An 18,142-nucleotide genomic window follows, 5' to 3' on the forward strand; every position below is an offset into this window, starting at 1 on the left:
CTCCTATATCCGTAAAGAATTTTAAATCTGGGAAGTTCACTGAAAGGATTCGATTTGAAAAAGTGGTAAATGCTTTTGATTTATGTATTCATCTGAACATTGAATTTGATGCAGGTACCAGAAATTAACTGATAAATCGGTAGTGTAAGGCATATGAACATTATTATGATGAAATAAAATTAATCAACAACTATAATTTTTAATGGATTCTTCTTGTTCAAATTGTAAAAACCTCGATAGCAGCCCCCCCTCAGACGCCCTGCCTCGGTAAAAACAGAAGGCAAACTACGCCACTGATTTGAAGCGCGTTTCTCGAGTTAAGGAAAATCAAATATGCGCGGTTTTACAAACTGCAACCGGCTATGTCATTAACCTCAAACGGATATCTATATATAAATACGATATTATGTGTACTTTGTCGTTGTTATCAAATGTTTATTTTCTACCTCGTTCTTAGTGTATAGTCCTCCAACTTATTTATAAAAGTAGGACTAACCGATCACACATGTAAGTAAAGTAATTAACTTGCATTGTATACATATTGCTTTTTAAGAGACCACCTTGCAACTCATACAGTAGATTTGTATCACATTCTTTTTTGATTAAAGATTTGGCATCCAACTTCGGCATGCCCTAGACTTGAACAACAACAAAAAAGAAGAACAAAAACCCAATGCATTTAAAACGGTCGATGCATAAAAGGGGGACGGTTGATCGAAATCTCGGAAGAATAGTTTGGGTCCGTAACATGTTCATCTGCATGCCCCATGTCTGGAAACTTGTCAGTGATTGTTTGATGTTGTATCTTAAAGTTTTTGTCATTTTGGGAAAGTTGTGTTAACGGGATCCTTTAATACTATAGTCGCTATTGTACATATTTTTTTGACTGAGGGCGATTTGAAGCTTGTCATGTTGACGCATACAATTGTTGGGGACCACCGTCTGCCACTTAATTTGTGTCTTTTGGTTAATAGTGTCGTTCGGGTTACTTTTTCTTAAACGTATATTCAAACTCTTCTTTAATTCACATTTGTATAAAATGCATGATAAATGACAGAGGACAAGCAGAAATATTGAGATTACCAAATATGTTTGACTAAAAATAGTATGTTGTAAAGTACATTGAATATCTGTGAAGTCAGGGTCAAACTACAAATATCAGGCCTTCAATCAATTTACAGGTAGCCGACAGTAGATCCTACACATTTTTATTTAAATTTATCACAAAATCTCTGAATTATGAAACGATGAACACAAAGTCCATGGCACGTCTATCTTTTAAAGGATTCCTTAGGCCAATATTTTGACCTTTTTCTTATGGCATACCATAGAAGATGGTCGTAATTATGACAAAGCGACGTGCATGGTGGAATCATGAAGATGAAGTCTAGTGATAACTGTTGGCATTTTATTAATTCTGCAGACCTACATTTTTTGTAGCAAAAAGTAATTACACAGATGAAGTAGATCTCGTTGATTTGCTAATTTAAAAATAATATATAGAATCTTGAGAACCCATACACGAGTCTTTTAAAACATTCATTAATTGTGGTAAAACGTCTATGAAGTAGTACAAGTTGAAGATATGATTGAATTCAACAAAAAGAACGCACCCCCCCCCCAAAAAAAAACCCCCAAAAAACAAAATAAAACAACAAAATAAAACGTTACTTAACGTTCCAATGAAATTGAACTTAAACCAATACAATGCCCAAACATCTGTACAAAGCTGTTCTCTGTCTCTCAATCAATTTACACCTTATTTTGTAAAGCTGTGAACTAAGTTTCAGTATACATTGCGAGCACCCCGAGTAAAGATCGGTGCTTTAAATTGTGTGTTGTCGTTTTCTTGGTCATCTTTATGCTTAGTGCCGATATGTTGAGTCAAGGTCTTTCCAAATGGTTTTTACAGTTTTCCCTTACGATCAGCCGTTAGTTCAGTATCACAATCTTATTGAAATATGGATCTCTGATTTCGCTATCCTCATACGAGCATGCGAGTTGTAATAGATCTGAAGTTTGGTCAGATTGTTCAGTATCACAGCTTTGCGGAGGATTGAGTGCTCACATTGTGTCTAAACCCACCAAATTTTTTATGTGCCTATCTATAGCCAAGAGCCTGTAATCAAGTGGTTGTCGTTAGTTGCTGTCTTGTCATTTTTTTTTCGTCATGCATCCTGAGGGCGTATATAGCTTACTATGCGGTACGGGACTCTGGCGCGGATCCAGCCATTTTGAAAGGAAGGGTTCCAACCCCAGGAGCACACCCTGGACCCGCTGCCCGTTTGATAATCGTCGAAGGCCGTATGAATTAAAGTTCATCGTTTATTTGAATTTATTTAAACGTCTATTATATAACTATATATATAATTTTCCTCTATTAAAAGAGGCATATACACAATCAAAGACACTACATCACATGAATATAACATCATGGTATGGTTCAATAAATGTTGTTTTTAAAATACTTGGTATTGACTATACAAATGCCATAAATGCTCCATTTTGTGAATCCTTATACAAATTTAAGAAATATATACAAACCAAGCTATCAATATTGTTTATTAGCTGTTGGAAAAAACAAATAGATAAATTTTCAGACAGTAAACTGAAAACCTACCTTTTATATAAAACAAATTTTGGTTTTGAAAAATATCTAACATTGATCAAGAATTTTGAACTTAGAAGAAGTTTTACTAAATTACGTGTATCTTCTCATAGATTACAAATAGAATTAGGTAGATATCAGGGTATTCCCCGAATTAACAGAATATGTAATAAATGTTCTTCCAATACTGTCGAAGATGAGGCTCATTTTCTATTTGATTGTAACAAATTTGAGGATGATAGAAATTGTATGTTAGCTAGTATTGCACAATATAATTCTTATTTTAATCATATGAGCAGTCAAAGCAAAATTATCTGGTTATTTAGTGTAGAAAATGTTGAGTTACTTAAAATAATATGTAATTTTATATACAAACATCTTCCTTAGTGAAGATTAGTAAAAGGAAATCTATGTGTGTATATACATTTGATTGGACATAGAAAATTATATTCATCTGAATATCACAAACATACTAGCCGATTAAAAAAAAAATAATTGTTAAGTTATATTATTTATTCAAATGTTTTCTTATATCCTTGAGGCATCGTCCCCTGGTATCAACTGCATTCAAGTTACCTATGATGCTTCCTTGTTTGCTTTTGATACAGGTAGGAAAGAGACATTTACACACATTTTACATGCCTATGGCCCATAAGGTATCGCCCCCTGGTGTCAGCTGCCTTTAGGAAACCATAATGCTTTCCTATTTGCTGCTGACACAGGATGAGTCATGGACATGTTTAATTTCTACTTTCTTTTTGGCTAATTATTATATATTTAATTGATCCAACTTTTTGTGTACTATACATATGTGGATATCTATTTTTCTTTTTTTCTTTTTGGGCTGCTTGTTTGTTATCTATATCAACCACACTTGCAATAAAATGCATTAGTATTAAAAAAAACAACATACTATAGATTCTTTATCTACGTATTCTTTAAGAACTTAAATAGTTCTCGTTTAACTTTTTTTTTTTTTATCTCATTGTTTGTATTGTATTATGAAAAATTATTGATGTTGTAATGTTTATGCCCTTTGGGGCCCATAATTGGAAATAAAATATCTTATCTTATCTTATCTTATCTTATAACTGGTAGACAGGCACACGCACATTGTAACTTTGTATGAGACCAACACGCTGAGCGGATTTAACGATATAAGTTATAAGATAACCGTCCGGATTCATGCAGGAAAATATGTCACCTTACCCGGACACATTATTCTGACTCTGAGCCAACCAGTGCAGTATTTGCTCTTACTCATAAATGCTGCGTGCTTAGCGAAAGACAGCAAATACCAATTCGGACACAAAGGGCTTTAACACTGTTGTTTCTTTTTTGTTTACCCTTGTATTTATGTTTACTTTATTTTTACTTTATCACGAAAGTGTATACTATATATGATATGTACTATCAACGACAATATCTTTTTGTTGTTGACGTCATTGTCAAATTTACTATATCTGCTACATTTTTTTGTTGGCATATGTGTTGGATTAATTTGTATGTTTGTTTGAATTTTTTTTCAGTCAGTTGTGTTGTAAGTCTCTGGTGTATGTTTACACAATTTTGGCTGCTAGATCCCAATTATTGTCACATTAGCCTATTATAAAATTGAGAATGGAAATGGGGAATATGTCAAAGAGACAACAACCCGACCAAAGAGCAGACAACAGCAGAAGGCCACCAATGGGTCTTCAACGCAGCGAGAAAATCCCGCACCCGGAGGTGGTCCTCAGCTGGCCCCTAAATAAAATTGTGTACTAGTTCAGTGAAAATGGACGTCACACTAAACTCCAAAACATGTAAATGAACTAAAATTAAAAAAACATACAAATCAAATCAAATCAAATCAAATATTTATTATTCCAATCATGGTCCCACAGGGGGCATTTACAATTAACAATTATGATAGTATAAGCAACAAACATGAGACATTGTACAGTATATAACGTGACAGATATTATAATAGACAATGAAAATAGCATTAATAACAAAAATACATTAAAAGTACTCTTGAGTATTTTTTTTTCCCTTCCTTCCTTATGTCCAGCAGTGTAAAAAAAAAGAAAAAAAAAGGTATTAATAATAAAGTTTGAACAAACTTAAATTATTATCTATAAAGATGGAAATTTGTTCAAGGGACGGTGCTCTAGGATATACTGTTGATTGCGATAGGCAATAACAGCAATCCTCCCCGTGTCAGAAGCAGATGAACAAAATAAATAGAGAAACTGAATCCGGTCAATTAACAAATAATTATTATTATTTTTTTTTTTTTTAAATAACAACAATTGCTAATTATGCGAAACATGTCATATAAATCTGCTATTTGCAGTGCTTAACCAGGAATATACACAACTCTTTTAATACAGTTAAGTTCTCACAAGACAACAGCCATAGCAATTTCTCTTGGGAATTTAAGTTAATGAAATTGTGACATGATTCCGAAATAATGTCATATAAATGGTGTCTGACTTCGTTATATTTTGTGCAATAAAAGAGAAAATGAACTTCATCTTCAACATGACCAGAGTTACACTGCTGACATAGTCTAAGGTGTGGAGGAGTACCCTGGTATCGTCCTATTTCAATCTGCAAATGGTGAGATGACACCCTAAATTTTGTTAATGATCTCCTAAGTTCAAAATGATTAGACATGATATTTAGATATTTTTCGAAACCATAATTATTCTTAAATTTTACATAAGTGCGGAGCTTCCCTTCTGAATTCTTGGTCAGTTGATCCTTCCAAATTTTTATGCATGTCCCTTTCAATATTTTCCTGATGGTATTTTTTGAAATATTTTTCCCATCATTTAGGTTTGCAAACCCATGAAGAGTTTTTAAAATTTGTTGGAGAGAGCCATACCATGACGATTTATGCTGAGAAAATAAAGTTTTTGAATGCTGGTATGCATCTTGTAATAAAGGAAATGAGTCTAAATTTTCTAGTCTAAGCCAATAATTCAAAATAGATTTGACTAAGTCAAAGTACAGTGGAAACCGACCAAGTTCAGATAAGGCTGCAACATACAAGACTAACAAAGGCCAGAGGCTCCTGACTTGGGACAGGCGCAAAAATGCGGTGGGGTTAAACATGTTTTGTGAGATCTCAACCCTCCCCCTATACCTCAAGCCAATGTAGAATAAAGAAACACATAGCAATACGCACAGTAAAACTCAGTTCAAAAGAAATCCGAGTCCGATGTCAGAATAGATCAGAATAGGTAAAATCCTGGTGTAATAATTTTTCAGTAATACAGAGATTTCTTTCATTGAAATCAAATACGTTGTTACATAGACGAGCGAATCGAACAAGTTGAGATATATAAACACAATAAGATGGTGACAAAGGAACGTTACCATCTAAAAATGGATAATTAACAATAGGAAATGAAAAATCATCTCTTTTAACATAAATTTTGGTATGAAGCTTCCCGTCAAAGACATAGATATCAAGATCCAGGAAAGGGTAGTGTTCATTGTTAGTATTAGCTTTGTTTAAAGTCAGTTCGGCAGGATAAATCTCTTTAATGTACATACTAAAGTCGTCATTATTGAGAGCCGATATATCATCTAAATATCTAAAAGTGTTATTAAATTTTTGTAACAGATGTTGTTTCGATGGGTCTTTGCTGATTTTAGTCATAAACTGTAACTCATAATAATACAGACACAGGTCCGCAATAAGTTGTGCACAGTTAGTCCCCATTGGAATTCCGATAACCTGACGATATACGGAATCTCCATAGCGAACAAAAATGTTATCTAGTAAAAATTCAAGGGCAGTTATAGTATCAAAGCAGGTCCAATTAACATAGTTCTTTTGTTTGTTGTTACTAAAAAATGACCTAAAAGAGTTTGAACATATATATTCGCATTCCGACTTTTTAAAAGCCCATTTAATCAGGTGTGTGATTTTTTTCTTAATAAGATTATGAGGCAAAGTGGTATATAGGGTAGAAAAATCAAAACTTTGAACAGATTGGAAATCACCAATATAAGAATGCAATTTGTCAAGTACTTCCAACGAATTTTTGACACTCCAAAAGTAATTAATTCCACTATTTTCAAAGGCCTTACTTGAACAATTTATTACCAGGTTTTTTATTGTACCAAGTTTACTGGTAAGTATAATAGATAGTTTAGTAGTGGAACAATGCCTCGAAGACGAAATAAATCTATATTTGTAAGGAGTTTTGTGCAGCTACGGAAGCCAGTACATAGTTGGAATGTCTGTTTGGGTTGCTCACTCAATTATGTCAATATAACAGAACTATAAACAACTGTCATACAAGTGGGAGGGTTAAGGTTTAGGCTAGCTATAAACCAGGTTTAACCTACCATTTTCGTCGGAAAATGCCCGAACCAAGGTAGGAATATAGCAGTTGTTTTTCATTTGTTCCGCTGATTGATAGCATTTGATGTTGTCAATTTCTACGGACTTCCCCTTTTTGAATTTGCCTTGGAATTCGGTATTTTTGTTAAGGCGATAAGAGACGGCAATGAAGTGATGTCAGAAGAACAGATCGAGTCAATGTAAAAATTACACAACTAACAACAATTACAGATTTAAAAGGGTAAACCATTACAGGTCAGATGTTTTTCATAGTGAAAATATACATTTTCTTTTCAGAATAATGAAGATACTAGGGATTGAATTCGCACCATTAGATGTACCCTTGGAAAGACGACTTCAAACTTTTGCGGTTTTTCAGTGGACGTTTTCGTTCTTATTTCTAGGATTCGGATGTTTATTTTTGTTTCTATACGTATTGATAGCGACCAATTACTATTACATACCATTACTTTATGCCCTTTACTACTATTTTGACTCGGGGAGAAGCGAGCGAGGCGGTAGGCGAGTTAACTGGGTAAGAAGGTGGAAAATTTGGACACATTTTGCTAACTATTTTCCCTTAAAAATTGTCAAAACAACTGATTTAGATCCCGATAAAAACTACATTATGGGTTTCCATCCGCATGGTGTACTCAGTGTGAGCGCTTTTGGGAATTTTGCAACAGAAGGAACCGGGTGGAGCAAGAAGTTCCCTGGGTTGACGCCGTATCTAATGGTTTTAGCGGGACACTTTCAGTTTCCAATATATCGAGATTATTTCATGGCAGGAGGTAAGAGCAGGTCATTAAAATCAATAGATCCAGGGTTCATAAAAACAGTGATAGATTTAGTTGGATAAATATTATTCAAAATTTGTTAAACAATATGAAAATAATTGATTTGCAGCATTTGCAGTAATTATTGCAAAATCATAAAATAAGAAAGTGATTTTATTTTAATGTTTGATTACTGACAGTGGGAGATACGTTAGCGTCAAATTGAAGACAATTTATATAAAAAAAAAAAACAAATGTTTTTATACATTCAGGTGCTATATATATTTTCACACAATATTCTTACCGATATTCAAATAACTGTTTACAATGTTATAAAATCATTTATTTCGTGTAACTTTGGCAGGAACATTTATCTAACTATCATGTCTCATAACGTGTAGCAAATAGGCAACGTATTAATGACATTTGCAACAATATTTAGTTACGAACTATCTCTATAATTTTTTTTCGAAAAAAAAACCCTATTATTTTGATGACAAATAGTTAAAAATAGCATTTAGTTAAAAGAAAACATATACTTAAACCAAAGATATTCAACGAGAGAAAACAGATATGTCTACATCTACTGACCTGTATAATATGCCAAAATTCTCTGATATCAAGATCAAACTAAATGTATCAAACGTTCACAGAGGATGCATGATTAGACATAAGCTCTGAAAATACTGAAAAACTGACACCTATATAATAAAAATTATGCCAGCGCTGCTGATGTCTGAGAACATTCACGCGAACATCAAATGCTCAAGAATACAAAGAGCGTGACCAGAATTTGACATGCATCAGCCTTTTTTTCAGGCGCAGTAGCTGTTACTGCAAACAGTATGACACACATATTAACAAAACATAAATCTGGTCAAGCTCTAGGACTGGTTGTAGGTGGCGCTTTAGAAGCTCTAGAAGCCAATCCAGGACAGTATAACCTCAAACTCAAAAATAGGAAAGGTTTTATCAAAATAGCATTAAAAACAGGGTATGTTCCTAGTAAGGTTAGTTTTACCAATCTTTTTTACCTTCGGGTTCAATTAAAAAAGGTCCATTTTAGCTTCTCTAGATTAACTGCACAGGCTTTCATGCGTACAGTTTAGAGATATGATACCATATATATTTGTCGTATTTCTGAACATATAACTAGATGATGAGTACTAGTTAGAACCTTTACAATTATGATACTATTTTTTTTTTGCAAATTTTGAATTTTGATTATCTAAACATCTAGAACATATATCAAACCAAAAGTATATTTTCTCAGAGGCAAAGTCATGTATTGTCTTTTGCAGTAAGCTATAAATGACCCCGGCAAGAAAAAAATGGGAAACAACCTTAAAAATAAAACCAACGGCTTCATTTAAGTTAAAACAGAAACGAAAAAAAGCAAATATGGCAGACAATGACAAACACTAAACTACAAGCTCTTGATTTGACTCGATGGAAAATAATTAATTCTGGTTCCCAATGTCCTTTGTTGAAAATCATTTTGTAATTTTGTTTTTCAGGACATCTTTAGTTCCTGTATATTCATTTGGAGAAACAGATTTATACCTACAAGCAAGTAACAAAGAGGGTTCATTTTTGAGAGGCATACAAAATTTCATGACATCAAAATTTGGATTTTCTCCTCCATTATTTCATGGTCGAGGGATATTTAACTATACATTTGGCCTTCTACCGTTCAGGAAACCAGTTCATACAGTTTGTAAGTATATGAAAATAAAGAGATAAGGTATAATTGAATAAAACACCAAAGTCCAAAGGATGAAGATGCAGACAACATCAACACACCACACAACCTGCAACAATGATTAATTTAAGAAAACCAATACCGTACAATAAACTATAAGAAACACCGTCATGACAAAAAGGGGAAACAAACTCAATTTATTTGTCTCCATTGGCAAATATGATTTCTCCTCTATCAATGGTATCGCACTATCAAATGCAAGCTCTAGATATTAATTAGACATTTGTATGTGTTGTGGAACAATTTTAACACACTTCTTCCTAAATCTAGTGAATCCTAACACCATCCCTTGAGTTGTTAGTTTCACAGTTACTTGGTTTGCTGATGAAACAGATATAAGCAATTCGTTTTAAGGACATTTATGGAATTTGGGTATCCAGAACATTGAAGAAAGATCCTATCATTACAAAACAAATAGTTGTAATGACAAACAGACAATAAGGGAAGTGACGAAATTTGTTCGTCTAGTCTCTCGTCAGAACTACTGTCAAATAAGCATACCTCAAATAACTTATAAAAAAGCAAAACCTCTTCTAATGTGTCAATTGATTAAATGACGTTTTTTTTTCATTTTGCAGTTGGTAAACCAATAGATGTTCCAAAGACAGAGAGTCCTTCTCAAGAACAATTGGACCAGTTACATAAACAATATATTGATGCATTAACACAGTTATTTGAAGAACATAAAGAGAAATATGATGTACCAGCTGATCACCACTTAAACATCATAGATTGATTAACATAACATTATCATTTCATTCCATGACGATGATGTTTAGAGTTATTGCTATGCTTAGTGGCACATTGCATTTATAATACGTACTTTTATCTGCTTTTAAAATGCTTGCGATTTTTTGCAAGATTCATATTGATATATGGACAATGGCTAGTTAAAGTGAAAGCTTGAATATTAATAAATTTTTGAATTTAGGCAAATGTTCACAGTCAGGATTCTACTTCGTGAAAATAATCTCCCCATTACGCCACCTAATTTTTATAATCGTAAAAATGGAAGCCATTGTAGTGATTACGCGCTGTCAATTTAGCTCTTGAAAACCGACAAATTTATCCACCTAGCATCATTACGATCCCTTTATGCCCGTTGTATGTTAAAAGACAATTGTATCTACTAGCTATTGAGCATCATTTAATGTAATTTTATGCATTTGGTCAACTTAAAACTATTGTCTGCTCGGTTGTCAGGGGGAATTTTTGAAAGTTCAAAAATATTTAAAAAAATTCTAATTAAATATTTTGTGGAAGGGCAGACTCAAAATGTCCAGAGGTTGAAAGACTAATTATCCTAGATAACACTCACACAAAAAGATTTTTTTTTGAAGTTATGCATTTTTAAGATCCACTTAAAAAGTCTGTCGTCAAGTACTTTTAGTAAAAACTTGTTATTCGAACACACCTACACTGTTGTTATGACTCATTAGAAAGGTATTTCACTTGACCCATACATTTTATTTTCTAGTATTGTAAATTTTTAATGTTATTATATCAACGTAGAGCCTAAATATATAAAAATAATAGAATATGAAGCGGGATGCTGTATCAAATATTTTTCTTTTATACGTTTTCAAGACAGAATAGTCAACTCAAACACGCCTGAACATAAAAAGGTGTACTCGACTTTCTCTTTTTGATGTAATTATTGCCAATTTTTGGGATTTTTTCCCAGAAAACTGCCGCCGGGGGCAGAGATGCAAATTAATGCGTTAAAAAGATCACTCTATTTTCTTTCTTCGGAATTTTTTTCGGCGGAATTTATGCTTATGGACAAAAAAGATCCACATGTATTTGCACCTACCACAATCGACCGTTTTGTGAAAATTTGTCCATAATTCAGAAATTGTCAAATATCTTGAAGCTCCATACCATAATTTTAGTAAAAACACATACATTAGACACATTAAATCCTAAATTAGGCAAATTCATTAAACTTTTAAAGCCCATAGAAACAGATGTAAACAATTCAAATTTACCAACTTGGCCTTTTTTACCTTCTCTAACAAAGAGTTTCATTTCTTTTGTTTAATTTCAACTGGGTTTCCGCCTGTTAAAATCTAATAATACGACTAAGAATATATTTTTATGCACCTGTCCTAAGTCAGGAGCCTGTTGTTCAGTGGTTGTCGTTTGTTGGTGTGGTTCATAGGTGTTTCTCGTTTCTCGTTTTTTATATAGATTAGACCGTTGGTTTTCCTGTTTGAATTGTTTTACACTAGTCATTTTGGGGCCCTCTATAGCTTGCTGTTTGGTGTGAGCCAAAGCTCCGTGTTGAAGGCCGTACTTTGACCTATAATTGTTAAGTTTTTATACATTGTGACTTGGATGGAGAGTTGTCTCATTGGCACACATACCACATCTTCTTATTTGTATTAACACACTAGGCAAAAGTAGTTTGCCGATGTACAAATCTGATCAAACGATTAAGACGATACAAAGTAAGGTAACAAACTAGACAAAAGTAGATTACTGATGTGCAAATTTGATGAAATTATTAAGAAGATACAAAATTTAGGTAACAAACTTAAGCAAAAGTAGTTTACCGACGAACAAATCTAATCAAACGATTCAGATACGAATGAAGGTAGCAAACTTAAGCAAAAGTATTTTACCGATGTTCAAATCTGATCAAATAATTAAAAAGATACAAATCAAGGTAACACACTTAGTCAAAAGAAGTTTATCGATGTTCAAATCTGATCAAATAATTAAAAAGATACAAATCAAGGTAACACACTTAGTCAAAAGAAGTTTACCGATGTACACATATGATCAAACGATTAGGAAGATACTAAGACGAGATACTAATCAAGGTAACAAACAGTATATGAGGGAATCGCATGAACTCAAAGATTAGTTATATAACGTTATGGAAGGATTTGCAAGTTAATAGTGTTATCTCTTGAATTTACGATAAAACATTTTTATCTATGGATATGTTTGTGGAATATAGTGTTATAAATGGGTATCTGTGTAAGATACGTTGTTACATTTTGGTAAGACGAAATTTCAAAACAATGCACTCTTATTCATCTTAAATACAGATATTTGCACGTAAAATATATATAGTGTTGTCCCTGGATTCCTTACAAGTGTTTCAGGTGAAACTATTCATTCCAACGAGATTTTAAAAGCTAAGAAATTCATCGCAATATGGTGGTATAATGAATTGCTATCTGCATTTCAAATACCTAATGACTATTCAAACCGTATAATTCTTTTCTTTTACGGAGATTTTGATTATCATCAAAGTAGCTACTGTTATATAAGTCATTAAGTGTGTACTTACCATGCGTAACACGACGGCTGCCACTTTGGACTAGGATCTGCTTACCCTTTCAGACCACATGAGCTCAACACAAGTTGTTGGTGGTGGTTCGTGTTTTGTTTTTTAGTTTTCTATGTAGTGTTTTGTTTTTTAGTTTTCTATGTAGTGTTTTGTGAACTGGTTTGTCTATAGGACGTCTTTTTTTTGCCATGGTCAGGTGTTGTCATAACTCTTAGTTTATGAGTTTTGACTTTGAATGTCCCCTTCATGTTTTCCGCCTCTTTTACATAATTTGTTTGTATATTTTTCTCTTTTTTACCAGTTACATAGAGCACAAACACCATATAGGTAAATACATCTATATATGTTGGGGTTACGCCGCTTTGTCCGACCAATATCTCTTTTAACAGCTTACAGAACAAAAGTTAATATTAATCAATTTATGAATTTTCATTATCTCAATCGGCCTCAACATATATTTTAAAAACTCAACACATAACATGAAGAATGATTCAGTTTGTGAGCACTATATGAAAAATTAAAAAAGTTAATACATCAGTAAATCATCAGATACCAATTAACTGGTATCTATGATGAGTTTATTTGCAACCACTGGGTCGATGCCTCTACCAGACCAGTAATCAGTACTTCTGTGTTGACATGAATTACCATTTCTATGGTCATAATTATAAATTAACTGTTTACAAATCTTTACAATGAAATGCCAACATTGACTGTAAAATATAGCGTTATCTCTTTGTATGCATTTTAAATACATGTAAACTTTAGAACAATTTACGTTAAATCCATTGTTACCTTTAAATATGCATGTCAGATGCCATGTTTATTCTGGTTATGCATATTAAATATAATGTTATATCTGGGTATTTATGTTCAATACAGTTTTATCTCTGGGAATACATGTTCAATACAGTGGTATCTCTTGGTATGCATATTCAATACAGTATCATCTCTGCGTATGCATGTTCAATACAGTGTCATCTCTGGGCATGCATGTTCAATAGTGTCATCTGGAAATGCATGTTAAGTACAGGGTTACCTCTGGGTTTGTATGTTCAATACGGTGTTATGTCTAGGACATGTATTTTATATCCGGTGTTATCTTTGGGTATGTATGTTCAATACAGTGTTATCTATGGGTTTGCATGTTAAATACAGTGTAATCTATGGGTATGCATGCTACATACAATGTTATCTCTTGGAATGTAGGTTCAATACAGTGTCATCTCTGGGTATGTATGTTAAACACAGTGTAACCTCTAGGGATGCATGTGCAAAACATCCTTGGGTACTTGTATGAATGTTCAATACAGTGTCATCCTTGGGTATGCTTGTTTAATACGGTGTTATCTCTAGGTATGCGTGTTCAATATAGTGTTATCTTTGGGAATTTATGTTCAATAGTGTCATCTCTGGGTATGTATGTTCAACACAGTGTCATCATTGGGTATGTATGTTCAATACAGTGTTATCTCTGGGTATGCATGTGCAATACAGTGTTATCTATTGGTATTAGTTCAAAAGGATTTTATCTATGGGTATGAATGTTCAATACGGTGTTATCTCTAGGTATCTCTAGGTATGCGTATTCAATACAGTGTTATCTCTGGGTATGTATGTTCAAAAGGATTTTATCTATAGGTATGCGTATCCAATACAATGTTATCTCTGGGAACGTATGTTCAATACAGTGTCATCTCTGGATATGTTTGTTCAATATTTTGTTATCTCTGGGTATGCATGTTTAATAGTGTCATCATTGGGTATGTATATATGTTCAATACAGTGTTATCTCTGAGTATGCATTTTCAATACTGTAACAGTATTATCTATATAGGGTGTTATCCATGGGTATGTATGTTTAAAAGGATTTATCTATGGGCATTCATGTTCAATATAGTGTTATATCTGGGTATGCATGTCCAATGCGGTGTTATATCTGGGTAGGCAAGATCAAGTTCAATAGTGTCAGGGTTATCCGGTAATCCGGAAGGGTAAGCAGATTCTGCCCCACATGTGGCACCCGTCGTGTTGCTCATGTAAGCACAAACTCGGTGATAAGTCTAATTCGATCTAAAAAGAATCCCGTTTGTAATTTGAACGTATCCGTTTCATAAAAATAAAGTCATTACATTGCGCAATGTTATAGGTCTTTGTGATAATGGTTGCGTAACTATTGACGTCACTTCGGGAACCACCGAAAATATACTCAGCGTTTCGTCTTTTCTGTAAACCTTTCGTCTTTAGATTCTTTTAATTCTATAAATAAACTGGCTCTTTTGTTACCTATAGTACAATTAAAACATTAGGAATTGATGATATTCATTGAAATATATGTATTATCAACGGAGTATGATATTCTTAATGATCGGAATTTAAAAAAAACTGTTGATAAAAAAGCCTCTACTACACTATCAGAAAATTCACCTTAAAAACTTACCAAAGATACCAGGCCTATGATTCCTGTTTAAAAACTGTGAAGTCAAAATTAAACTTCAAATATAGTACGGCTGTAATCAATTACCAAGTTGTGATCCTTCAAATACATTTACAAAGAAATTTTCAAGAGACATAAATCAGTAATTAACCATAAAACAAAGTGTACTACAACTGGGTCGGTTTTTATGTTGGTAAAAACCTGGTAAATGGTGGTATTACACGCTCAGTAGCCCATGGTTATTGGCGGCATTTAAATGATGGTGTTTTGTTTGAAAATTTCTGGTTCAATAAAATAGTTACAGGGGCAATGTTCGTTGATCAGTGGCAAATCACCAGACATTTTGAAACTACCCTTTTTAAGGATTATGGTAGCTAAGTTTGGTCGAAATATGTCCATAAATGAGATAAAAAGATTTTGGAAAAGTTGGTAAACTAAAACATTGATGAAAGTTACAATTGATTGCAAATCTAATAATTTCCTTTTCCTATAGCTAACAGTGTATATTCACAGCTTCACACTTTGTTTAATTCTAATTAGTACTTCATAACAAGAGTGCACACGCTGAAATGTCTCGCCTTCTTTACTTATCATTGATATTATGTTGATAGTCCTAAATATAAAGCTTTCTTACAACTGCCACATAAACTTAACATTAACCAAGTAAACTAAACATTGACCAATGAACCATGAAAATGAGGTCAAGTTCAGATAAACCATGCTAGGCAGGCATGTACAGCTAACACAAATCTTCCATACAACAAATATAGTTGACCTATTGCTTATAGTTTAAGAAAAACAGACCAAAACACAAAAACTTAACACTGAGCAATGAACCTTGAAAATGAGGTCAAGGTCAAATAAAACCTGCGTGACTGACATATAGATCATAAAATATTTCCATACACCAAATATAGTTGAACTATTGCATATATAGTATTAGAAAAAAAGACCAAAACTCAAAAACTTAACTTTGACCACTGAACCATGAAAATGAGGTCAAGGTCAGATGACACCTGCCAGCTAGACATGTACACCTTACAATCATTCCATACACCAAATATAGTAGACCTATTGCATACAGTATAAGAAAAACAGACCAAAACACAAAAACGTAACTATAACCACTGAACCATGAAAATGAGGTCAAGGTCAGATGACACCTACCAGTTGGAGATGTACACCTTACAATCATTCCATACACCAAATATAGTAGACCTATTGCATACAGTATAAGAAAAACAGACCAAAACACAAAAACTTAACTATAACCACTGAACCATGAAAATGAGGTCAAGGTCAGATGACACCTGCCAGTTGGACATGTACACCTTACAGTCCTTCCATACACCGAATATACTAGACCTATTGCTTATAGTATCTGAGATATGGACTTGACCACCAAAACTTAACCTTGTTCACTGATCCATGAAATGAGGTCGAGGTCAAGTGAAAACTGTCTGACGGGCATGAGGACCTTGCAAGGTACGCACATACCAAATATAGTTATCCTATTACTTATAATAAGAGAATTTAACATTACAAAAAATCTTAACTTTTTTTTCAAGTAGTCACTGAACCATGAAAATGAGGTCAAGGACATTGGACATGTGACTGACGGAAACTTCGTAACATGAGGCATCCATATACAAAGTATGAAGCATCCAGATCTTCTACCTTCTAAAATATAAAGCTTTTAAGAAGTTAGTTAACGCCGCCGCCGCCGCCGGATCACTATCCCTATGTCGAGCATTCTGCGACAAAAGTCGCAGGCTCGACAAAAACCTAATTTCACTCAAATCTTGACCTGAACTTTTTGTTGATTGCATATGTCATTAATTGCAATTTATTGTTTATTAGATTGAGAGAAAAAAAACCAACAGTAACAGGTCTAAGTTATTGTCCTTGTTTAAAGTATTAGAAGTGCAATTTTCTCCTTCTTGCAATATATTACTAGGAATCAGAACACTGTCTCTGTCACACAGGCAGTCCAACTTTGACACTTAAGTCTTTTGCACTTTCACCAAATGACTGTGATTTAAACAAGATTGTGTGTAGTGGTACAGGAAAACTAACCTTTATGGATAGTCAGGCCAAATATTTTAATCATTTTGCAAATTGGCTGAAAGACAAAACTAGTATATATGTCTCAACTCACTAGAGACACGTTTTCAAACTCAAAGATATTTAAATACTAGAATGGTCATCTAATCTGGTAATTCACTTAATTGTCCTATTCTCGATTATGACATTTTGACTGAGTGTGGATTTGCATGGTGGGTGGTACATGTATAACAGGAGATGTTTACCCTGTCGACACACAACATCTTGCTCCATTTGAGTTAATAAGATTCACCAAATGTTTCCTTTGACATATCTTTTTAATCAATTTATGGGGTTTTAACATCATTAAATATAAATAAAAACTTTGTTGTTTTTCGTTTTTTTGCCATGGCATTGTCAGTTTGTTTTCAACTTACCAGTTTGAATGTTTCTTTGGTATCTTTCACCTCTCTTTTAAATACCTTAATACAAAACATGTATCTAGATACAAGAAGGACAGAGGACAGACCAGAAAAAACATAATGCCCCATACTATCGCTGACAGAGCATAAAAAAACAAAATAAAAACAACACAAATAATTTCAAATGTATAATCTCTTTTATCACATGGTAAAACATTCCAAAATCAATGCTGATGTAGACATAGAATATATCACAAAAAAACATCTTACTTACATCATATAATATATCACAAAACATAACTTACTTCACATAACACATTCAAAAGATCATTTTAAAAATAAAATCATTATTCTGAATATATTATTTTGATCTAAAATCTTTGTTTTTCTTAAATATGCAAATATGACACTTACTATTGCAAATTACTATTGGTGTTTCTATGTATTCATT

The 18,142-nt window shown here is 33.2% G+C and overlaps 1 protein-coding gene across 1 annotated transcript; it reads left to right on the forward strand.

Moving 5' to 3' along the window:
• The first annotated feature begins 392 nt into the window (after positions 1-392).
• LOC127737610 (2-acylglycerol O-acyltransferase 2-like) lies at positions 393-10,418 on the forward strand. The gene is made up of 5 exons (XM_052248453.1): positions 393-507; positions 7,248-7,741; positions 8,546-8,720; positions 9,244-9,443; positions 10,067-10,418. Exons 2-5 carry the CDS (start codon positions 7,252-7,254, stop codon positions 10,222-10,224), a joined length of 1,023 nt encoding a protein of 340 aa, XP_052104413.1. The 5' UTR covers positions 393-507; positions 7,248-7,251; the 3' UTR covers positions 10,225-10,418.
• Positions 10,419-18,142: the final 7,724 nt, after the last annotated feature.

Source organism: Mytilus californianus, unplaced genomic scaffold, assembly GCF_021869535.1.
Source record: "Mytilus californianus isolate M0D057914Y unplaced genomic scaffold, xbMytCali1.0.p SCAF_4, whole genome shotgun sequence".
Taxonomy (NCBI): Eukaryota; Metazoa; Mollusca; class Bivalvia; order Mytilida; family Mytilidae; genus Mytilus; species Mytilus californianus.

Excerpts from the sequence above, each read along its gene's own strand:
- LOC127737610 (XM_052248453.1), top strand. The coding sequence starts at position 7,252 with ATGAAGATACTAGGGATTGAATTCGCACCATTAGATGTACCCTTGGAA. Across the intron at positions 8,721-9,243 it reads AAAATAGCATTAAAAACAGG|GACATCTTTAGTTCCTGTAT; the intron begins GTATGTTCCTAG and ends TTTGTTTTTCAG. Across the intron at positions 9,444-10,066 it reads GAAACCAGTTCATACAGTTT|TTGGTAAACCAATAGATGTT; the intron begins GTAAGTATATGA and ends TTCATTTTGCAG.